General features: G+C 48.3%; 1 protein-coding gene across 1 annotated transcript in view; it reads right to left on the bottom strand.

Moving 5' to 3' along the window:
- Positions 1–24321, bottom strand: part of TSPOAP1 (TSPO associated protein 1) — a 74875-nt gene that overhangs the window by 19352 nt on the left and 31202 nt on the right. Inside the window, exons 12-20 of the mRNA XM_065646840.1 lie at positions 17623–17806; positions 17079–17299; positions 14677–14786; positions 12688–12797; positions 10475–11290; positions 9791–9942; positions 7296–7889; positions 4055–4357; positions 3594–3773 (exon numbers count right to left, since the gene is read on the bottom strand). Coding sequence (XP_065502912.1) covers positions 3594–3773; positions 4055–4357; positions 7296–7889; positions 9791–9942; positions 10475–11290; positions 12688–12797; positions 14677–14786; positions 17079–17299; positions 17623–17806 — 2670 coding nt within the window. The remainder of the gene's footprint in view (positions 1–3593; positions 3774–4054; positions 4358–7295; positions 7890–9790; positions 9943–10474; positions 11291–12687; positions 12798–14676; positions 14787–17078; positions 17300–17622; positions 17807–24321) is intronic.

The following is a 24321-nucleotide window of genomic DNA, read 5'->3' as shown; positions in this document are numbered from 1 at the left end:
AGGAAAAAAGAGAGGAAACAAACATTAGAAAGAGGCAAAGTTACAGCTGATTCCCTCCCAGCACAGCAGGATGGAGCGGCGACTGTGGTCTGCAGCCAAGCAAGGGTAGGAAGCAAGAGAGAGCAATGGGTCTCCTGGCAAAAGACAATCAGATGAACCAGCAATGCAGCGGAAAGCGAGAAAGGCCAATGCATGGAGAGCTCCCTGCCAGGCTCTGCCTCTGCACGCACAGCTACCTGCACCACCTTCATCCTGCCCGCTGCGTTCCCCACAGCTTCTGGGACATCGGGAAGGAGCAGGTTCCTCCACGGCTGCTCACACTGGAGCTGCTGGTTCCTCCCTCGGCAGGGACGAGTCCCACAGGAGCCCCAGCCCCCCGCAGCCCCTGTCCTCGCACCGGAACAGGACGTGACCCTGTGCAGCAAGGCACCTTCCCTCGGCTCTTCCCATCACGGCACCGTCCAGCTCCACCGAACTGCACTGAGAATCCAGGTGAGCAGAGTTGCCCCGTAAACACATGAAAAACCCTTTACCTCAAAGGGCTCCCACAGACACGTGTTTCACTTGCAGCTGGTTAAGAGCCCAGCAGGTTACAGAAAACTGTTGGGAAAACACTGCTGAATTTTAAAAGGGTAGAATCCTAGATGCATGGTGTAATTTAGGTTGGAAGATACCTCTGGAGGTCTCTTGCTCAACTTTCCTGGCAATTTATATCATGATATGTTCTAAAAACATTTACAAATACTTTACAAAGCATTTGTAGCTACTGATGTTTTAAGCTACAAGCACAAGCAGGCCTGTTCAGAGATTATCAAAAACTGAACCACAGTGGGGAAAGAAACGCAGTTGTAAGCTGCCTATTGATTATTCCAACCTCCATAACTTTTTGCAAGCAAAAACTGGTCTCGAATTATATTTCTCATTAGCTAAATGGACCTACAGAGGTCCCCAGTTCAATCTCCTAATTGCAGCAGGACTGTTGCCAACAGTAAATCAGTGTCTTTGCTTATCTAAGGTTTGAAAACACCAAAGGACAGAGATTCCCCACCTCTCTGGGGACCTGTCCCTGGGAAAGAAGTTTGTACTCACCTCCAACATGAACGTCCTCAACAGCAACTCAGGACTTCTGACTCTCTTTATATCATCTGCCATGAATAAGAAGACTTTGGCTCTCCCATCCTTTCCACCAGCCTTCAAATAGCTGTAGGCAGCTACTAAATCTCCCATTTGCCTCATCTTTGCTGGACCAAACAAGCTCAGCTTGCTCAAACTCCCTTTACAGGACACGTGCTCTAGGCTCCTATGTCGTTAGCACTGATTAGTAATATGCAGAATTTATAAGTGCAACCATAAAGTAAGTCAAATACAACCTATTTTAGCTGTTTGCAAAGTTGTGGGGTTTGCTTTTGAGTTTTAATATAATAAATGGCTCCAGAAATTAAACAACTTATTTGAGGTTAAACATTTCGCCCCTCCATTCTTTCATCCGCCAAATCCTGAAAGAGTTGGCTGAGGAGTTTTGAGGTAACCCAAAATGTCACTAAATACGCAGAATTCTGGAAAGTGGTCCTGCTGAGGCCTGACCCACTTCAGCCACATCCTCTGCACTCCATAAACAGCACCGGGAGCTCAGCGCCCTAAGGCTTCCTGCCCCTGGTGCCCTCTCCCCATCTTGTCCTGCTCACATGAACTTGTCACCGCCAGAATGGAAAACAGGCACTTTAGCAGGTCAAGCAGCACCAGTTTGCTCACCCCAGTGAGTGCATGGAGTTTTGGTTTTTCTTTTTCAGAAAAAAAAAAAAAAACAAACCAAAACCAACAACATTCAGGCCAATAAAACATCCAGGAAAAAGAGCCAAAGCACGGCATTCCTCACTGTGCTCATTTCCTCCTTTCTCCTTCCAGGGAAATGGGTTTTCTTCCATTTTTTTGCAGTGCAAGCACTTCCCAGGCAGCCCCAGCATCTCCAACTGACAGGCGCTCCTGGGGCTCCTGACACGCTGCACGTCCAACCTCCCAACCAGGAGAGAACCCACTTCAGGAGGGGAAAAGCAGTGGCAGCAAATTTCCTCCAGATTCATCAGCCTGTCTTCTAACCATTTAATGTTCACCAGATCCATCCCATCCGTGCCACACAGGGCAGTATCAATGACCTACAGATGTTCTTTGGTCACATGAAAGAAATTAGGGTGCTTTCTTGTTTACAGGCATATCACATTTCATGAAAATCTTTCAAATTTCTCAGATGTCCAAGCTTAATACCTTCCCTCCTGCACACTCATCTCAACTGCCGTAACTTGTACGATCACATCACGCTTTCACTCAGTCAGTTTTAAGCACATTACCCATTGCAGATGCATTATAACCTCCTAACTACCTTTAACTGTTTGAACTCATAACATGAATTAACGTGATCGCTCATAGTTCAACTCAACCAGTATTTCCTCACATGCAACACTTGAACTGCAGAGCCAGGGCTGTGCTCCTACAAGCCACCCATTCTTCCTGGGAGCACCAAGGTCTCTGCACTAAGTTATCCACCATCAGGAGGGCTGGCAGGACCGAGGCCAAAATATTACGTGTCTGGTTTGCTTTAGGAGGAAAAAAAAAAAACCAAACAATCACAGAATCACAGAACGTCAGGGATTGGAAGAGACCTCGGAAGCTCATCCAGTCCAATCCCCCCGCCGGAGCAGGAACACCCAGATGAGGTTACACAGGAAGGTGTCCAGGCGGGTTGGAATGTCTGCAGAGAAGGAGACTCCACAACCTCCCTGGGCAGCCTGGGCCAGGCTCTGGCACCCTCACCATGAAGAAGTTTCTTCTCATATTTAAATAGAACCTCCTGTGTTCCAGTTTGTACCCATTGGCCCTTGTCCTATCATTGGTTGTCACCGAGAAGAGCATGGCTCCATCCTCCTGACACTCATCCTTTCCATATTGATCCCCATGAATGAGGTCACCCCTCAGTCTCCTCTTCTCCAGCTCCAGAGCCCCAGCTCCTCAGCCTTTCCTCACCCGGGAGATGCTCCACTCCCTTCAGCATCTTCGTGGCTGCGCTGGACTCTCTCCAGCAGTTCCCTGTCCTTCTGGAACTGAGGGGCCCAGGACTGGACACAATATTCCAGATGTGGTCTCACCAGGGCAGAGTAGAGGGGCAAGACAACCTCTCTGGACCTACTGACCACCCCACTTCTAATCCACCCCAGGTCCCATTGGCCTTCCTGGCCACAAGGGCCCAGTGCTGGATTGGTACAAGATCTACAGACAGGTGGACTTCACAGATTCCTGTGTGCTCACTGTTTATGTTAAGAACTTGATCAACAGGACTGATTTTTAACCCTGGGTTCTGAAGTTCACATTACATATTTTGTGGTTTTCCAACTAACTAAACCCTGGGTACCTTAATTACAGATAAACGCACTTCCTTCTCACAAAGAACTTGCGTTTTCACTAGGTTAAGACAACACTGGGAGTAAAAGCAGAGCAGGTAGGAACTCTGCCAAGCACTGACCAGCACCTCCTCCTGTGAGCTGATGACATGGGATGGCTGCACTGGTGCTCCCCGCAAGCATCATCGTGCTACAATTTACCTTCTCCCCATTCTCTCGGTAACACGGCTCCCTCTGGTCCCATTTCTTCTCTTCCAGAGCTTCTGAAGACAATTCATCTTCTTCTTCCTCTTCCAAAATATCTGAAAGGTCAGAACTACGGTTGTGCTCAGCAAAAAGGGTCAGCTGGCGTCTTCCCATTTCAGACATTTTTTCTTCTTGCTGTTGGAAAGCAGAACAGATTTCCTCAGTCCTCCCAGGCACTCTGTTCCAGCAATAAAGTAGCATTTTACCTTTCTCTAGTACACATACAGCTAAAGTATGGCAGGAAATAAACTGGGCAGCACCCAACGCAGCGACTGGCATGTGTGTACAGCCACACAGCCACACAAAGCTGGCAGACGTGTTTTACAGCCCGCAGAAGAACAGTGCTGCATCAGATGGTAAAACCTACAATCCACATCCCTCCACGGGCAAAGAAATTCAACTAAGGTTAAACAAACCTCTCGTTTCACTCTGGACATTTCTTTCATCACCTCCTTGCCAGGGGACAACCTCAGGAAGTCCTGGCAGCTGCTCCCACCCGTGTTTGTGTCTCGGGGGGTGTCCCCTGTCCCCTCGGCCTGGCTGGGGGAGGGCGGAGGCTCTGGGTTCCAGTGCTGCTCCTTCGCCTCCTTTTCTCTTTCAGCACCGGGACCTTTTGGTGACTCTTCCACAGAACACGTATGGCAGGTCTCCAGATGTATCTTCAGACTGCTGTTAGACAGCCTTTCCAGCTCTTGTGCTTTGGTTACAGATTGTTCCACCTGGGAAACAACCAAAAAAAAAGGTCACCAGGAGCAACGAAACTTGGGGGAGACATCACGCAAGTACTTGTGCAGCAAACGGGGCTCTTACCACCTCAAACTCTCCAAGAGAAACACTCCACATTCTGCATGGTTGGCATATAATACTTTGGCCGGGAATTTGCAGCTGGGAAGGCTGGGCAGCCCTGGAACAATCCCCTCCCTGCCGTTACCTGCAAGGAGACCCACAGGCTCTCCACCGCTGCAGCTCTCAGGGAAGCCACAGAGGGGTGTCAACAAGAACTGGTTTTAAAGCAGCAAGAAGAGCCCAAACTACACAACAAGGTCTCTTTTTCAGTCAGTTCATTTTGCTGTTTAAGAAAACCCCTGGGAGATGGAGCAGTGGAAGCCCAGGAAGGAGGAGAGGAAGGCAGGTGGGACTTCACCAACCTCCCCTTTCTCTAACGCTTGCTCTAAAGTACAGCAGCCTCTGCTGCGTTTTGCATCGGAGCACAACCTTGTCCTTAGGTACTAGGCACACTTTGAAAATATTTACAGGATCAGACACCCAGGGCTACTTAGACACTGCAGTGCCTCATTCCTAAATGTCCCCTGGGCTCAGGCAAAAGGCAGAGAGGCTGTGACAGCCCTGAGCACCCTGCCATCCCCTGCACAACAAAGGGCTCATTAATGGTATTTGTTACGCCTTAAACAGCTGGTTTTTGCAACTTTGGACAGGAGAAGATAGGTGGCTGTGAAGGCAGACACTCTCTATTTTCCCCTCAAGGTCTTTGACAAACAAAGGCATACATTTTTGAGATAAAGAACCAAGGTCTCCTGGTTAATTGGGATGACCAAGATGGGTCAGCTAGTGGACAATCAACCACGAGGAGAAATCACGAACCACCAGCTGCCCCTAACAGACAAAACAACTCACTTGTGGTCAGCACTGCAACCATTCCTCTCATTTTTTGACCACTGACTCATTTCTGGAACAATCTTCTCAATTAGCAGGAAGAGCAAGCGGAGGGAGGGGATGAATCACCCTGTCCTATCTCGCATGCAAACGGGCTGGGTTATAAAACTTCCTCACTTGGGACACTTGGCATGTTTGTGTGTTTTTCATCATGGGGTGTGTGCGTGTGTGTGTGCTGCGTGGCATTAATGAAGTTTTGTACCTACCACAACCTGGAACAATGGAGTGGTGAGATCTCACCTTTCTTCTGATATCTTAACCTATCTCTCTCTCCTTTTCCTCTTTCTCTTTTCTAACTTTATTCTGGGCACATAACAGTTATATCTTCTGGGTTTTGCTGTTAAAGTCTTACTAAGTTTTATGATATAGTTACCAACTTTTGCCAAGCCACTATTTGCTGTCATTCCACTGAGTGTTTTTAGTAGATTCATGACTTAATTGAACCTCTCAGGTGACTGTCGTCCCTTTGTGTTACCACGCAGGGTATTTCAAAAGTCAACCTTTGCTCTTACCCCAGCCCAGCTGGGATGGGACAGAGCTCTGGATCTCACGTTTAATCTGACAGCTGGGACCCTTCTGCCCTGTTCCTCTTTGTTGACAGCCCAGTGAGGACACGCATCCCAAGCAAGAAGGGTGATTCACACCCTGGAAGTGCCCATTTCACTCCACTGACTACAAAGCAGGTGAAGTGACCCACCCCTGTGTAGCCATCTACACCCGACCTCTAAATGTTGGCAAATGAAACACAACAATTGACCTGAGGTACCGCAAATGACCAGAGGCTGAAGAATAATCATAGAAATTTTGGACTCGACATCTCAATTCTTCCATGTATTTACCTGGCCTTTGGTCTTGGGCCCGCACAGCTGCTGATGCTCTAGCAATTATCAGAAGTCTTCCCTGCTTTTGTCTAAACTTGAGCCTTTGCAAGCTCACCCTGTCATGACGAACAAGGTCATGCTGAATTTAAGAGTTTGAAGCACTCCTGAGTCACAGAATCCCAAAACTCCAGGCTGGTTGGGGTTGCAGGGCCCTCTGTGGATCCCCAGCCCAGCCCTGCTCATGCAGGGTCACCAGAGCAGATCACACAGGTCGGGCCAGGCGGGTTTGAATGTCTCCAGAGAAGGAGACTCCACACCCGCTCTGGGCAGCCTGCTCCAGGCTCCGGCACCTCCCAGCAAACAAGTTTCTCCTCATGTTCACATGGAGCCTCCTGTGTTTCAGTCTGTGCCCGTTGCCCCTCACCCTGGCGTTGGGCACCACTGAACAGAGTCTGGAACATCCTCTGACATCCACCCTGAGATATTGATCCCATTGATCAGATCCCTCTCAGCTTCTCTTCTGCAGCTCAACAGCCCCAGCTCTCTCAAATGTCAAAGGTCAGAATGGGAAAAAGATCCCTTTTCCTGATATAATACATCCCATATCAACAGGACTCATTTCCCTCTTGTCATAGAATGATCACCTAATCGACCATCTACCTGTTTTCTCCTGGGGCTCTCAGACATCCTCCCCGCTGTCCTAAACAAGCCCTGGAATCACTCATCCACCCTTCAGGATTCCAAATTCCCAGACACGGCTACCTTGCTGTGCAGGCCACTAAGGTGCCCGTCGTGCCCAAGTGCCAACTCTGCGTTGTGCAAGCCCACGAGACTGGAGAAGAGCCCCTCAAGCAGAGAGCACAGCAATGCCAGACTAGCACTGACATCGCCATCAGCAGGAACATGCTTTCCACCTTCAATCTCTGACAAATTCTTGCTTTCCTGACTCTGTTCCTGATCTGCTTGCACACATCGAGCGATGAGCTTCATCTGCTCTTCCAGGTCCACCACAGGAGCCAGTTCTCCCTGCTGGGTTGCCAGACACAGCACAAAGGTGTGTTACAGTAAGATGCTCAGTGGGATTTCATTCCATTCCCCAAAACGATCCATTCTCCTTCCCGGCACATGTGATACTGTGCAGGAGGTGGATCAATAAACTCACCTGCACCTCCGTCCCTTTGCCTGGGCCTTGCAATTCTGCGTCCCTCGAAGGGACAGGCTCTGTGCCCTCGGTGGGGAGCACGGTGCCGCCAGCTTGCTGAGGAGGCACACTCAGGGATTTCTTGTCTCGTGCAGCGTCCAATCCCTGTGGAGAAGCGCCTGAAACCTGCACCAAGGAAGCACCAAGAGAGGAGAGGTGCGGCGGCGAAGAGGCTTTCTCTGGCAAAGACGGTGCTGAGCCGTCGCGGTTGGAGGAGGGATCAGTCAATTTGGCATCTGAGTTATCAGTGGGAGCTTTTTGTTGAAGCAGGAGCGCAGCCGCCTGGTGCGTGGGTGGGCTGCGTGCAGGCAGAGGGCCCCTGGGTTCTCCACGGGGCGGTCGAGAGGTAAAAGTGGTAGAAAGAGCAGAACGGGAAGGTGAGGAGCGGTGGGAGGCTCGCAGCAAGACTGAGGAAATCTGGGCTGGAACTGAGTCCACTGACTCCCCATACAGAGACATCGTTCTCACAGAAACCTCCCGGCACACCTGGAACATCTGAAGCTGGGACAAATCCACCAGGACACTCCCAGCTGTTGGAGAAGTAACTTCTATTACCTGCAAGCAAAAAAAAAACCAAAACAAAAAAACCCACCAGAGAGCAATTATTTATTGTGCACATCTCAGCCCTTCTAAAACTGACAATTCCTGAAGCCAAAGTTAACAACAGACCCCAAAGCTCTTGAAAGCAGACGTGCAGAATTTCCACTCTTCCTCTCAATATCAGGGAAGAATGAACAGTAAAGAGAAACTGTTACCACAATCATTTGAGAAACTGGATATTCTACAAAATACAACTATATTCCTTCCTACTCCATGTTTTAACTCCCCTTGTTCCCCATGCTTTAAAAGGCCATCCCCTTTTTTGGCCTCCCTTTTGCCTGCCTTCCCAGAGTCCTCCTTTTTTGACCTGTGCAGAGGAAAAAGCATTTCCATGATAAAAGAGCAATCATCCCCACAGCCCCACAGTTTTGCACTGTGCTCCTTCACACAGCTGTGCCTTCCTTCTCCCACGGCCAACAGCACAACATCATGCGTGCGGAAAACCACGGGCCACTTTTAATACAGAATATCCTTGGAGGCTCTTTACCAGTATTCATACCGGACCCTGGGGTGTCTGTACACCTCTTCCTTCGCCTGTACCTAATCTATGAAAGGGTTGAACTACACGTCAGCCCTTGCAGTCCCGAGACACACGCCCCGGTAGGGGCAAGGCTGTGTACTTGTCCTGAACTGATGTCTTTTCTGGTGTGCATCAGTCAAAACAAACAGCCCAAGCATTGTCCCTTCTCAGGTATCATTCCTTTCCAGGCCAAGGACTGTCCTTGTCTTCTCATGGCATTCTTAGTGGATCAGCCTTTTTGAAACTTTTCCATATTTCTCTGTGTTTTACCACAGTTACAATTTTTCTGTATTTTCTACCTTCTCCATTTTTTTCTCACTATCTATTGCCTACACAGAGAGCATGGGAAAATTTGTTTTTTAAAAGCGGCATTTTAATTGCTCTTCATTTTAACCAAACCACAACCTCTGGGTATAACACCGCTGACAGAGATGAGCTTATTTGGTAGCTTTCCCAAGGTTTACTGGCACCAACAGTGTCATTGCATCTCATCCCCACCTGTGTTTCAGATGGACACACCAGGAACCTGGCAGAAGGAAGACACTGTAATACCAGCATTAAAAATACCCAGGAAAGTTAGCCAACAGCAAGGAATCGCTACTATGTGCTAAAGAGCTTAGAAGCAAATTAACAAACTAAGCCCTCTAATGAGGAACAAAGAGTGTCCTTACTAATGCCAGCATGAAACACCGTTCGACCAGCGTGGTTGTGTTCTGCTGTAACTGTGTCTCTTACTCAGCATCCCACAGTCTGGATCAGACATACATTAACAACCTGCAGCCAGGCTGGTCCCCACACACCATGCTAATGATGTATTTATTAGAAAAGACCTTTGTCTTCCTTTTTCTTTACCTCTCACACACACACAAAGTGCTGCTCAGTCCTGCTCGGTCACAGGAGCACCTTGGTGATATTAATATTCACCACGTGTTGGGGCTGACTGGTTCTGTCACCAGCTGCTGTCCAGGTCTGGAGCCCCTGCCCCTGCACCAGCCTCCAGCCCCCACACAATCCCAGCACCCCAGGCTGGTTGGGTCGCAGGGACCTCTGTAGATCCCCAGCCCAGCCCTGCTCATGCAGGGTCACCAGAGCAGATCACACAGGTCGGGCCAGGCGGGTTTGAGTGTCTCCAGAGAAGGAGACTCCACACCCGCTCTGGGCAGCCTGCTCCAGGCTCTGGCACCTCCCAGCAAACAAGTTTCTCCTCATGTTCACATGGAGCCTCCTGTGTTTCAGTCTGTGCCCGTTGCCCCTCACTCTGGCGTTGGGCGCCACTGAACAGAGCCTGGTCCATCCTCTTGACCAACGCCAACCTTGCCCAGCGCCAGCACGATACCTTCTGTCCATCCGCGTACACTGCGTAACCGGTGACTCGAACTCCATTGGAAGATCCTTTGGCATCGATGGTGACAGGTAACCAGCTGATCACGAGGATACCTGGTGAGGGACCAGCTTCTACCTGGACATCCAAAGGAGCATCAGGTGTGCCTGCGAGAGACCAAACAGATTTTCTTCTTGCTTACCTCACTACAGCACAGAGCTAAGCTAAACCTCGGTTAGAATCAAAGAGGAAACTCACACATCATACTCGCCACTGCAGAACGGCACTAGAATAGCCAAGCTAGTCATGGGAAATGATAGACAGAACCAGATAAAATAAAGTGCTCTTGTTCTGTGAAGGCTGTGATGCACAGAAAACAGAACTTTGCAAAAATAGCTGAGGCCAAGATGCAGCAAACCTTAAAGCAAGGTCATGGCAAACCAGATCTTCCATGCCCTGAGAGGCATGCTGTAAAAATCAGCAAAGGGCATGTCTTCCCAGAGCAAATGAAAACAAAAGAGATAATAAATTTTAAAATAAAGGAAGGACAACATCAAGACAAAACAGGACAGCATCTCAGGCTTTGGGACCTAAAGAACTTTGCTTCCCTTCAGCCCAAGGCTTCATAGCAAAGTAGCGACAGAGCCGCTGCTCCGAGCCCTCCATGCACAGCGGGAAAGGGCATGACTGCTCCGGTACCTGCCAGCGGGGTGGTGAAGTGGATCACAGCCGAGCTCTGCTCCTGCCCCTCGGGGGGCTCTTCCCAAGGGCTCTGCAAGGGCCGGGCCTCCAGCTTGGCCACGTACGCAGTGCTGGGCTGCAGGTTGCGGAAGGTGTACCAGTACACCCCAGGTTTGGTTATGTCACACTCCTCCCCGTTGAGATACACCGCGTGGTTGTAATTGCTGTTGCAGGGAAGCCACGTCACCTCCGCCGACGTGGCAGTGACGCTTCGGACTTTCAGCATAGTCGGTGCCACACCAAAATCTTGGCCCACAAAGAAAGTGCACCGCAGTTTATCAGAACTGCCTTGCTCTGTCACGCTCTGCACAGACACGCGGTAAGCCTTGCTCTTTAAATCCAGCTTTTCAATCACTGCTTTGGTCTGAAAGCCACTCTTCACGTTTTGACGTAGCTCCTCATCCACATAGATGTTGTAGCTTTGTACATCTGGGCAGCCAGCGGGTACAAGCGGTGGTTCCCAGCCTACAACTATGCTTCTGGCAAGCTGCTTGATCAGGGTCAGTTTTCTGGGGTAAGGCACTGCTGTGTGACTAATGGGTTCCTCCTGGTCTCCTTCTGCTCTACTGGTCAGCGGGCTGATGCTACTCTCTTCAACGGAGAGATCACTCTTATCTCCACTGCTGGTGCTCGCACTGATAAAACCTTTCTCCTGGTATGAGCTATGGGTGAGATCATTCAGCTCCGAAGGCAGAAACGTCATGAGGTCATCATCTGAAACTCGCTCAACAAAATTGGAGGGGACCAGCCCTCGCCGGCCGTCCATCAGCTCCCCTAAACAGAAAACAGGAAACCTGTTACCACTGCACCTACCGGTCAGCCTTCCACCCCATCTGTGAGGACAACGTGACAATGTCTGCGCTAGGTCACCACCGCACTGCAGGCGGGAATGACAAACCCTCTGGGAGGTTTATTCCTGGCCAAGTTTCCTGCATTTGCTAAGGCTGCCCTAGTTAGATCCTAACCGCCAAAACGAGAACACTCACTGCTCCACACACTCCAGAGCAAACTAACTACAAACTTGGTCTGTGTAATTAGCTTACATGTTTTTCCTTCTTCATTATCCTATTATTCCTCGTCACAGCTCCTTCACTGACTTAAGTGTCTTTTTCTAGGCTTCCCAAACCATACAGATTGATGATTTTATGTCTTCTCTCAGCCACACAGATCTGGGGTTTGTGGTACTTCCTCATCAAAGTCCATCTTTCCAGCTCTGTATTCAGCTCTGGCCTTCTTTTTAGTTCCCTCCTTTGTTAGGCCAGCTTCTGCGGCCAAGCTGTCCCACAGGACCCACATACAGCACTCTTGGTACGTGCAAGAACCGCCACATCACAGTCAAATGAGCGGGATTGCACTTACTTTCCCCTTTCAAACTCTACCTACAGCAAATCAATGGAAAGCGGGGAAAGCAGAAAAAGTTAGTAAAGAATAACCTCTTTATTCTTTAAACAATAAACAAACAAACAAAGAGATAAATACATGAGAAGCTTGGAAATAGAAAGAAAGAGCGAGCCAGGACAGTCAAAGAGCAAGCAGTGCGACACGGCATGCATTTGCCTCAGCTCTTGCAAAGCACCTCAGGGAACAAGGATCCTTCATCCCATTAAGTAACCAGCTCCACAAAGAAATTTAATTATGAATTTACAGCCCACAATTCTTGGTTTCAATCCCATCTGCCTATTACTCAAGCAGGATCATGTTTTCCAAGATGCCAATTACACAAACACACCGTGCGACACCAAACGGGGTAACGACTGTGGTTGGGGCTGCTCAGTTTCTGTTCTGCCAGCAGAGCAGGAGGTCACCAGGGCCACCAGCCGCTCACAGCGCAGGCACCGGGCAGGGGAACAGCCCATCTACAGGTGCCCAGGGCTGAGCATGTTCCTCTCCATGGCAAGAGAGGAACTGTATGGGGATGAAACCTGGAGCTCTGCTGAAAGCAGTGGTAAAATCCCCATTGAAATCACAGGATTTCGTGGTTTAGATTTAATTCAATCGTGACATAAATAAACCCTTTTCCAACAGAATCTGCTCTTCCCTCTAACAAAGTAACTTTGGGCAGAAAACCTCTATCCTGAGACTTCAAGATTCACTAAATTACTCTTTAAAAATAAAAACAAACATCAACTCTCCACAGCAGTTTGGTCACATTTCATTCTATTAAAACACACCTTCAAAGAAGCCGTCTTCATCCATGTCCCCATACACGTAAATATATTCTCCAGCAGTCAGCGGAAGCTCTGCCTCTGGATTTTCATTGGGTCCATCGAAAGGATTGTAGCTGAAAGATGTTACAATACGAAGACTTAACTTTGTATAGCAACACATTCAGATCAGTTTACAATTCACTGGGAATCAGTTTACAATTCACCCAGTCTTTGCGAGCAGCAAATTGCACAGACAAAAGACAAGACTCTAGTTTACTGTTTTATATAGAAACCAATAATCATAGAACCATTTCGGTTGGAAGAGATCCTCAGGATCATTGAGTCCAACCATAACCTAACCTAATTCTAGCATAGATATATCACTCCGCATTCAAATAGCAGGTAGGAATAATTTTCTGCGTAGCGGAACAGATGCCTTGTGACATCTGAAAGAACAGATCAGGGTGATGATTCTTAAACAAGAAAATGTTTAAAAAAAGATCCGAGTTACCTGAATGCCTGATGTGTTTGAGTGTACCAAGTAGGTAAGCTGTGGGCCTCTGCATTTCTAAAATACACATCCTTAAATTCACCTGCACTCTTAGCTATTGTATGTAGATAGCTCTCTAAATTCCACGGGCTTAACAGGGTTAAAAAAACCCAACAAAACCAAACAAAGAAAAAAACACCCCACAAAAACACACACATGCACACACACACACAAATCCCAAACAAACAAATAAAACCCCACCATATACACAAAACTATTGAAAATGCCCCAAACATTAAGGTGGACTTCATCAGGCATACAACTGTCATGGACAAGCACAGCACAGAATCTCAAAATTCTCAAGCTTAAAACCCTAAGAATGAGCTGATTTGCGCAAGAAGAAAATGACGTGAATGAGGAAAAAGTTTCTAGCCTTTTTCTTCATAATTCTCCAACCCTCAGGATCCAAGTTGTACAGCTCTCAGTGCTGTGACTCCAAATTTTAAACAGCAGCCCAAAACCTCCACTAGCGTGAAAATGATAAATACACTGGTGACAGGATTGGACTCTGGGTAGTTCAAACCTGCTTATCCAAGGATCCCTGAGCTGATCAGAGGGCCTATCACAGGAAAATGCCTCATAAAAACCCTTTATCTTTGCAAACACCTACTGCTTATTCCTGCTCTTTAGTCTTCAAAAGGGATTTCCACACAACAAAGCAATGTTAACCCCTCCGTGAGCTGAGTGAGACCTTACGGGCCCAAGATTCTGACAAGACGACACAGATCACATCTGATCTGCTCCTCACAAGCACTGAACCATCCCAGTTCTCCTCCAAGCCACAGTGCTCTTCACTGAACAACAAATGAACTTACCATGTTTTTGTTAAGCCAAGCACTTTGGATTTGCTTGTCCAGGAAATAACAGGTCACAAATATCGGATGGAGGAATAAGATACATGGTCTAAGCTAATGATCATTCTGGAGCGAATTCAGAGAAGGGCGACGAGGCTGGTGAGGGGTATGGAGCACAAGTGTGATGGAAGCGGCTGAGGGACCCCGGGGGTTCAGCTGGAGAACAGGAGCTGAGGGGAGACCTTCTGATCTCTGAACTGCCTGAAAGGAGCTTGGAGCCAGGGGGGGTCGGGCTCTGCTCCCCACGAACAAGCGCCAGGACCAGAGGAAACGGCCTCAAGTTGCGCCAGGGGAGGTTGAGGTTGGATCTGGGGAACAATTTCTTCCCCCAAGGGCTGTGGGGCATTGGAACAGGCTGCCCAGGGCAGTGCTGGAGTCACCATCCCTGGAGGGGTTGAACAGACGGAGATGAGGTTCTCAGGGACATGGGGCAGTGCCAGGGCTGGGGGAACGGTTGGACTCAATGATCTTGAGGCGCTTTTCCAACCAAAATGATTCTCTGATTCTAATACCCGTCCCTAACAGTGGTTCATGCTGGAGAACAGGGTCAAGTAGGCAACAGGGAGATAACCTGTCCAACCTCATAGACCACAAGAAATGACCCAGTACCTGTATCGAGCTAAGAACACCTGGAGCTTCGCATGGCCTTGGCTGCCTGGCTCTGGCATTAGAGAGATGCTGTCAACATCCAGTTCTTCCATTTCACTTGCAGTGTCCACCTAAAAACATTCATGATGAAGAATATGATGTGGCTGAAATCAGAGTAAAGGAACACTTAAAGGGTTCAAACATCACTGACAAGTCCTCTAAGCTCACATGTGGTGCCAGTCTGGCCACTGGGCTAAGAACCATCTGGAAGAATGACTTTTATGGTGAACAGGTAGTAATAAGAAGCAACAGCTCCAACTTGCAGCTTCAGGGGTTCCAATCAGACATCAGGAAAAACTCCTTGCCCAGGTGGGTGATGCAACCGTGGAACAGGTTCCCACTGAGGGGGGATCTCTGTTCTTGAAGAATTCAGAGCCTCAGCTGGGCAAAGCCATGGCCACGCTGACCTAGTGCTGGTGACAGTCCCACTCTGAGCAGGAGACTGGACTAAAGACTCTGGAGGGCTCTTCCACCCTACATACCCATAATTTGGTATATTCACCTCTTGCTACCTCTACATGGTAGTCCTCCCTGCGTGCAACATAAATGGTAATCTGAATACGGGAGACATTATAGCTCCCGTAGATGTCCAAGTCTCTAAGCGCTTCTGTTCAGGCAGTTCCCCCCCAGCACCTGTTAATAATTCAATACAGTGGGTTTGTACTTTCAAAACATTAGAAGGCCCTACCAGTTCCAGCTAAAGCTCTTTCCAGTCTGATACCAGCTGGTGCATTTGCTGAAGGAAGGCGTACAAGAGACAGAGCAAGCGTGAAATCCTCTTCCCACTGCAGCCTCTTGGTTTCCAGCAATCAGCTGCTTGTGGAGCTCCTAAGCTGGAGGCTGCACCCTGAATGCATTTGGTGTCTGCCGGCAAGAGCAGCTTCGGGAAATTTGTCTCAGTCTTTTTGATCTCATTGCCATTTTGGAATTTTACATCCAGTGGCAATGTGTTCTGTAACGCAGTCCTCCTTTTTGAGGAAATGCACTTCCCTTGCGTTCGTTTGAAATGGTGCCAATGAGCCAATTCAAGCTGCCATGTTAAAGCAGACCTCAAGGCAAATGTACTAGTGATGAAGACCCATCACAGGCACTAGAATACAAAGTAGGGGTTTTTTCCTAGTACATGAACTGCCGAAGTTAATCTTTGAAAGAGTTCAGATCACCTTTTCAAGGTAGCGCACTCCTCGTAATGCAGTTTTGCATCGTGTCCTGGGGTAACAAACACCCGCACCCTGTAACACCCAAAGGGAGAGCCCAAGGGAACAGGCGTTTATCAGCCTGGCTAAAGCCCTGGAGCGTCCTCACAACCAGGTGGTGCTGAAGCCAAATGCTCCACACACAGGCCCTTTTCCAAGGATCCCACACTGACCGCTGTAGGCACTACTGCCCTTATCTCTCCATAGAGGCATCCAAACTTTCTCTTGAACTAAAATATAGTCATTTTTCCCACTACAGAATTGATATCAGTCACATACCTGTTCCTCCCCAGGTGTGACTTTCACTTTGTCCCTGAACACAACAGCTTCTCAGAGCTCTGACACAGCGCTGGGCGCTGCCTGCCACAGCAGCACCCTCTGGTAGTGCCCCGGCAGCTCAAGGCTTCAGTGTTCTCCACGTGTACAATGAGGCACTTGGCGTGGACTCAAAGGTTTTAATACATCAGGGGAGCAAAAGCTGCCTCCCACTCATCATACCCAGCCCCACTCACAGTACTACTGTACCCTAAATTGTCACATCAAGTGATGTACAGCAGACACTGCTTAACTGTGTAAGAGCTATGTATACTATGTAAGAGCTCCTGGGGAGGAGAAGTAACAACTGTCTGTGAGATCTTGATGACACAAGCAAGCAAAGCCGATTATTTTCATCCCTTTGCTAGCACAAACTCAGCATCTTTTCATGGTTTCTTTCACCGAGTACAATTTTAATACCTAAAAGCACCAGCAAATAAATTTGAGCCCCTCATCCACAGCTCAAGGCCAAAAATCGTCTGGACACCCTTCCCAGCATGGTAAAAGTAACAATTATTAGCCTTTGTGTGTTTTAACAGTAGCTGAGATGTCACAGGGAAGCTTGGCAAGAGCCGTCCCACTGACCTCCCCACTTGGCTCCTTCTCCCTGCTCCAGCGCTCTGTCCAGCCAGGCGTTTCCTTCCTAGAGCTCAGCAAGACGTTCAAATGAGCATTACAGACATGGGCATCCAAGGCCTCTTCCATTTTTTCCCACCCCTTTTCTCTTGTTTTTCCCCCATTTTCTTCAGGCAGCCAGGAGGGAACGAATGCAACGTTCCTGGTGCTCTCAGCAATGCACTTTTTCCCTGGTGACCAGAAAGCACTGGCCACAGAGGGGACTCCAATACTGACCTCCGGAGTTGGGCAGGATTTTGGACTGTTGTGCATGGATTCTGATTTTGAAGAGCTGGACTGAGATTCCGCTTTCTTGGCTTGTTTCTGAGCACCGGCAGCAGCAACTGGGGAGCCAACTGTGGCATCAGGCGCCCGCTGCAACGATTCCAACTCATCGGCCGCTTCATTGTGAACCTTCTTTGCGCTCTGGTGAGTGAGCAATCCAGGAACAGTCGATTCTGCAATAAAATAACCTGTCTGTTACTTTTAGCCACAGGCGGAATACAAGATCAGCAGTGAGCATCAGTAAGCAAACACCCTTTGGAGCAGCTCAAGTCTCTAAAATGTGCTTCATTTAACAGTGCAACAGACTGGGATCCCTGTGGTCAGAGAAATGCCAGTTTCTCTTTATGACTAAAAAATAAACCAAAGGTATTTACAAGAGAGAGCGACAGAGAACCCAAAAGTTAACTAAATGTTTGCATTATTTCCTTTATGCCTTTCCATTTACACCAATAACAACTCATTTGTCAAAACACTTGCAGGTATCTCCAGCAATTACCCTTCTCCCAGTGGGGCTGCGGGGTCGAGCTGCACAGAGCAAGGGGAAGCTCCGAAGTCACCAGCGTGGAGGTGAGAAGGTCGATTTTTCCTGTTTGAAGCCGGAATTGTTTGAGTTCCTGAGACAGGAGGCTGAACTGTTCGGTTTGACTGCGACACTGGTCTTCTAGATCCTTCACCCGGGCCTGGCAGGAGAGACATGAGATGAGGCACAAACCCATATCAGAACCACCAGTGAGGTTCCAAACACCATTTGCCTTTGCTGCATCTTTTCAGTGGGTCTCAGACTTCATGAACCTAAAGGTGTGTCCTGCCCAGGAACAGTCAATAGAACTGGCAGCCCTTTGAAAACCTGAGACTCATCAGCTATGACAGGGCTGTCAAACTCATTTTCACCAGTGGCCACATCAGCCTTGGGGTTGCCTTCAAAGAGCTGAAGGTAATTTGAGGCCAGTATCCTACATTCATACAGTCCTAAAATTACATTTGGCCCTTTGAAGGCAACCCCGACACTGACGTGGCCCCCAGTGAAAATGAGTTTGACAGTCCTGATCTATGCAGAGACTGACTGGCAGCTCGATTAGGAATGACCCCTGAAATGTGGGGTTTGAACTTCAATATCCTACCCAAGCCCTGTACAAGACCAGACAAGACAAGTCAAAGATAAGTAAGTCTTGAAAAGAAACAGATTGAAAAGGCTCTGCATGTTTATCGGAGCATTAAAATCCCATCTCCAGAAGGAATCATTGTCCCAATGCTCTGTCTTGTCCATCACTCCAGAGGCTCCAGTGGGCTCCCAAAACCCTTCCCTGTCCCCCCAGCACTCTGGGCAGGACTCCTGACCATCCCTCCAGACCTTGGCCCCCCTGGCACTCGGAAGGGCAGAGAGCAGCGGCGTCCCAGCCCGTGCCGCACAACACTTCTCTGGTCCAGGCGGCACACACACTTTGCCACCAGGTCCTGCAGAGATGACTTGCTCCAGGAAAAGACAGGAGGGAAGGACACATTCCTGCTAGAGAACCATTTGTTTCTATTTTCTAGTATTCTCTTTCTACCATCTCTAGATCTTCCTCTTCCAAAATATTGCTGAGTTCTGGCTGTCCTCACACATCCCCACATCCCCTCGATTCCCGGGAGAACGCAGCCACTCTTTTCCCTCTTCCGACTCTCCCACCGGGCAGCAGCTTTGGCTTCCCAGACGACGTCCCGTGTAGACCCTGCTCATGCACTTCAGGTACCAAGCAAACAAAAAGCATTAGTGCTGGGTGGGAATATATTACCCAACCAGAACTTCTTCAACTGACTTAATGCCAAAAATATTTAATTCAGCATACGTGCATCTGGCTGAGTTGCAGGCTCTGCCTTGCAAGCAACGAAATTTGTTCCCTTTTTTCTCTTTGGGCTCATCTCATCATTTTGCGTAGGTAAGATGCATCAAAACATATGACTGTATTGTGATCTTCAAAATTTTCCATTCTACAAAATGTTTTTGAAGTGTCTTTTTCTCCTTCCAACTAAAAAAAAAAAATCCTGGCTTGAAACACTCTGTGAGACAGAAAATCTGGCTTTTAGGCAGCTCTAAAAATAACACATCTGACCTGGAAAAAGCCTTTTTTCTGGTCTCAGAGTACTGCAAAATCTTTCTAGCCCACTCCTTACTAACTTCTGAGTGTGCATTTTTGTCTTATTGTGGCATATCTGTTTTAAACATGTCCATTTATCACTGTTTCCTTCACAACTAGCAGGAGCTCTCAGTCTCTACGAGGAGCCTGGTGAAGCCTCTGAAGTCTGGCAAGAGGTAACTGCCTCTGAACCAAAAGAGAATATCAGATGCCATGAGCACCTTCCAGAAGCATCTGCATGCTCACCTTGCTCAGAATCAACTCCCTGTTCACCAGGTCATGTTGTCCAGGATGCCTCTGTAATCGTAAGGCTTCGAATATACTTAGAGTTCAGAATTTTCACTTAAATGCTTCTCCCTTCCACATTATGTCTTAATAGAGAAAAGAAACCACGAATACCCAGAGAGGGTTTTCCCATCTTCTCTGGAGACCTGAGCCAGCAGGTGCATCTGGATGTTGTGTTTAATAGCATCTTAATAGCACTTTGGTTCTGTAAATTTATTAATCACAGTTTAATCCATTCCTACTGGTGGCCAAGTCAAGAGTCCAGATAATCCACAGTTTAATTCTGAGACACCTAATTACTCAGGTGTCTTTCAGATCTTGTGTTATTGAAAGCAACACATAATACAAACCCCCCTCAGGTATTACCACCACATCGTACACAATGGGTAATTCTAGCAGAGCACCGCAGAGGTTCACACACAGCTGGGCGAGCGGCACATTTCCAGGGCAGGACAAGGAGGCAGGGGACAAGGACAAGGAGCCCAAGGACACGGTCAGGAGCTGCAGGGAACCAGCAGGAGTCAAACTCCAGACACAGGAGAGAGAGGAGGCTTTTGTGTCTTTGCCCAACACAAAAGGGGGAGAAGGAGGAGCCACCCAACTGAGATTGAGTGGCGTGATTACCAGAAGAGGCTGCAGGAGCCTGGTGGGGTCACGTCAACCACCAATTTGGGAACCTCCTCTGATTCTCCACACCAAGCGAGACCCAACCACCACCAGCCCAGCCCTGTCCTCTTCCACACTCTCCTTGGCTGCTCTATTCCACTTCTCCTACAGATGCCTCCGTATTGTCTCCTATATGTTTTTGAGATCAGAGAATCACAGTGTTGCTAGAAGGGAACTCGACAGCTCTGCAGTCCAGACTCCTGCTCAAAGCAGGGCTAAGGCCAAAGGGAGTAAAGGAACATCCAGAACTCCATGTAGATGTGGGTGCTACTTCTCCAGGATGTGGGCATACTCTAACAATGTCCTTGGGCCATTCCCAATTCCTTTCCTAGAAGTTTCCAACACTGTACTTGCCTTTCTAACCAGACCGGCGAATTGAACTCACGTTTTATAAAACCCCTCTGCCTCAAACATTGTATTTCCTGTGCACGTGGAGTCATGGCTGCTTCTCCTCCTCTGCAGGTCTTGTACCATCATTTAATCTCCCGTTACTCGCGAGATCTTCTCACAGCTCTTTGCAGGTAGATCCGAAGGGGACCGTTGAAAGCAGTTTTCTATCAGGTACAAACCCTTACATACCAGCCTTCTTTCCAAGCCTTTTGTGAACAGGCTGGTTAGCACAGCTGTAGCTTCATTAGTTACCACCTCTTCTGCAAAAACTATTATTCACGATCTCCGCTTCCCATCTCCCAACTACTTACAAAGCCAGCAAGACCTGTCTTTTTTTCCACGACACTTTCATTTGCAAAGATACCACTATTGCTTTTAGGTTTTGAAGGCAACACTTCACTCTTGGACTGCAAGTAGTTCCCAAAAGACCTTGAAATGTAAGTGACCCGTGGAGAAGGTGCACAGGTGGACAATTCTAAAAATCTGGAAATGCCAAAAGAATAAAGCTCCTAATTCTAATCGGACAAGAAAGCAAAGCATTTAAACAGGAAAGCAGCTGCTCCATTCAACTCGCTCCTTTAATTACACTGATTTCCTGGAGGTGGAACTCTTGCAACCTTTTCCAGAGTATAGTTCAAACAAGAATATCAAGCGCCTGTCAAAATCAGGACAGAGGAGAAAAATGTTCTGTTTGACAGGATTATGTCAGTACCTGCATGCAATCCAAAGTGCTCTGGTAGCAAGAAGAAAAGCAAAAAGAGATATAAAACCACATCAGCAGTTACACTAGCCAAAAATCAACGATCTGCCAAAGATAGCCCAACCCTCTGCTGGAATGAAATTGTTTTCTCACCGACTTACAGTGTCTGCGTTGTTTCATACTGAGATTCCCACCTCATTCCCACCAGCAGCTGCTTGCTAAACAAAAGCCAAATCCCACATACCAAATGCACAAATAAGATAACCAAGCACTTTCTGAGGGCCTCCAAGTCACAATATGCTTTGAGCCAAATCACAATATGCTTTGTCAGTGCGGAATTTCAAGCCCTCTTTTCCCAGGACATCGCAGCCACCCATAAAATAATGGATGCTTTGTGTCCAGATCTTTCCCCGCATTTGAGATCAAGTAGTTCTGGGAATCAAGGCTCAGCTCAGAGCCTGGCTTTGACATGATTTCACGTCTGCTCAGTCCTGCTCCTAGGGCTGGGAAAACAAGCACAGTTAAGCTCCGTTCATCATATTTCCCAAATTGTACACCAGACTCCCGAAATCAGGCTGTTGCCTTTTGCATCTGTGCCACGCAAAAGGCAGCTGAGAATCGTATATGCTTCGGAACCACTAGTGAACTTCATTCCCATGACCAGAACATTCATGGTTTTCTGAGCTCAGACGATGTTTCTGCACACTGAAACTGTCCCATACCTGCACACTGAAACCATCCACACCTGTACTCACCCCCATCGCTGCCTTCTCACGGAACTACAGCACAGCTGAGGTTGGAGGGCAGCTCTGGAGATCAAATATCCAACTCAGCTCAAGGCAGGGTCAGCTGGAGTAGGTCTAGCTGAGTTTTGAACATCTCCAAGGAGGGAGACTCCACTTATGACAACCATGTGACTTAATTGTTGCAACAGGAAAATGGTACCCACTCATTCTTCATTAATATTACATCAAAAAGCAACCCAAGCACATGTAAAAATTACAACAGGCAGCGTAGGCACCCCAAGTCCCCTAATTTTGCTCTACACTGGTGTTCTGGGATGACTATGATTATGTCACTCCACATTAAACTAGCTTTTAATGACAATTTCTCTTTCTTTGGTCCACCTCATGTCATTGGCTTATAAAGCATCTCTGTACCAGTAACATGAAAGCAAGAATATTTACCTGCTGAGGCCCTTGCAGAAGAACATGATCAGTCTCTCAAACACAGAACAAAATGACTGTCCTTGTTCCTTTGCACAGGTAGATGTCTAGTTTAAACCTAAGCAGCTTCTCCAGTCTTTCAATTAATTAGTTCAGAAAACACCATGGCAAGCATCAAACCTCCCTTCCCTTAAAGGCTTCTCAGAAGCTGCTAAACACTGACTGACAGAAGAGCGGCACCCATACCAGCTCTGATCCTGCCTCCATAGCCAAAAGATGTTCTAGAAAGGACGTGGAAATGGGACAATACAAAACGTCACTTCCCCACCATATTCACCCGGCCTGCAACAATTTCAAGCTCCAGCAGGAACACAACACTCTTGGGCTCTCCAGTTCAGATGCAGGTTGGGCTCCCTTCAAAGGAGATGCTCCTTGCAGCCATGGAGCAATCTCCTCCATCAGGGACACTTTCCATCTCACTCAGCTCTCCTGGGCTTCTAACAGCCACAGAGCTGTTGCAAATCAGCCTGACACGTCTGTGTGTCACCACTACAGACAGAGCTGCAGCCTCACTACCATGAGATCTGCCTGGCCAGGTGCTGGACAGTGAGGCGTCCTGCTTGGTCTCAAATGGTGGACAGCAGGATGAGCATGAGCCAGCACTGGGCCCTTGTGGCCAGGAAGGCCAATGGGACCTGGGGTGGATTAGAAGGGGGGTGGTCAGTAGGTCAGAGAGGTTCTCCTGCCCCTCTACTCTGCCCTGGTGAGGCCACATCTGGAATATTGTGTCCAGTCCTGGGCCCCTCAGTTCCAGAAGGACAGGGAACTGCTGGAGAGAGGCCAGCGCAGCCACGAAGATGCTGAAGGGAGTGGAGCATCTCCCGTGTGAGGAAAGGCTGAGGAGCTGGGGCTCTGGAGCTGGAGAAGAGGAGACTGAGGGGTGACCTCATTCATGGGGATCAATATGGAAAGGGGGAGCGTCAGGAGGATGGAGCCAGGCTCTTCTCAGTGACAACCAGTGATAGGACAAGGGGCATTCAGTACAAACTGGAACACAGGAGGTTCTATTTAAATATGAGCAGAAACTTCTTCATGGTGAGGGTGCCAGAGCCTGGACCAGGCTGCCCAGGGAGGTTGTGGAGCCTCCTTCTCTGCAGACATTCCAACCCGCCTGGACACCTTCCTGTGTAACCTCATCTGGGTGTTCCTGCTCCGGCGGGGGGATTGGACTGGATGAGCTTTCGAGATCCCTTCCAATCCCTGACATTCTGGGATTCTGTGAAATGGTTTAGTGCTCAGAAAACCTCAGTGGACTAAAAGAGCAGGAGCTGCCCCATTTGCCATCACACCTAACCCAGCTCTCTGGCAGCCACGAAATCATCACAGCAAGTTCCAGGGTTTGGTGCTTTGCCTTTGCAGCTTCAGGAACCCACAGCTGAGGTTTTCTCCAAAGTCATCCTGATAAAAATCGAGATAACTCAAGTCAAACCCAAACCAGTGCTCATCACATCTGCCACACGGCAAAGCGTGTTCAGCAAAGCATGGACATCAGAGCCCTCGTGCAGCTGATCCAGCCCAGCAAACGGGACAAGGGATCTGCCTCAAACTTCATCACTCATTATGCTCGAAGGTGACATTTCTCCTCCTTTCCCGTAATAAAAAACATACAGCACAGACACACAAAAGAAATTTCAAATCACATGGACACAAGTATTCTGTGTCCCTGCAGACGACCCTGGAAAATGGAGCAGGCAGGTCTGAGGTTGGTTACTTAACACATCTTGCAAGAGCTGGGCACAATCTGAATTAAATAACCTCTCCGAGGAGGAGCAGGCCAGGATTTAATCCCCACAAACTCTGACCCCAGAGAC

The sequence above is a fragment of the Caloenas nicobarica genome, chromosome 17 (assembly GCF_036013445.1).
Source record: "Caloenas nicobarica isolate bCalNic1 chromosome 17, bCalNic1.hap1, whole genome shotgun sequence".
NCBI classification, from domain to species: Eukaryota; Metazoa; Chordata; class Aves; order Columbiformes; family Columbidae; genus Caloenas; species Caloenas nicobarica.
The sequence above is the reverse complement of the archived record's forward strand: the minus strand, read 5'-3'. Positions and strand labels throughout refer to the sequence as shown.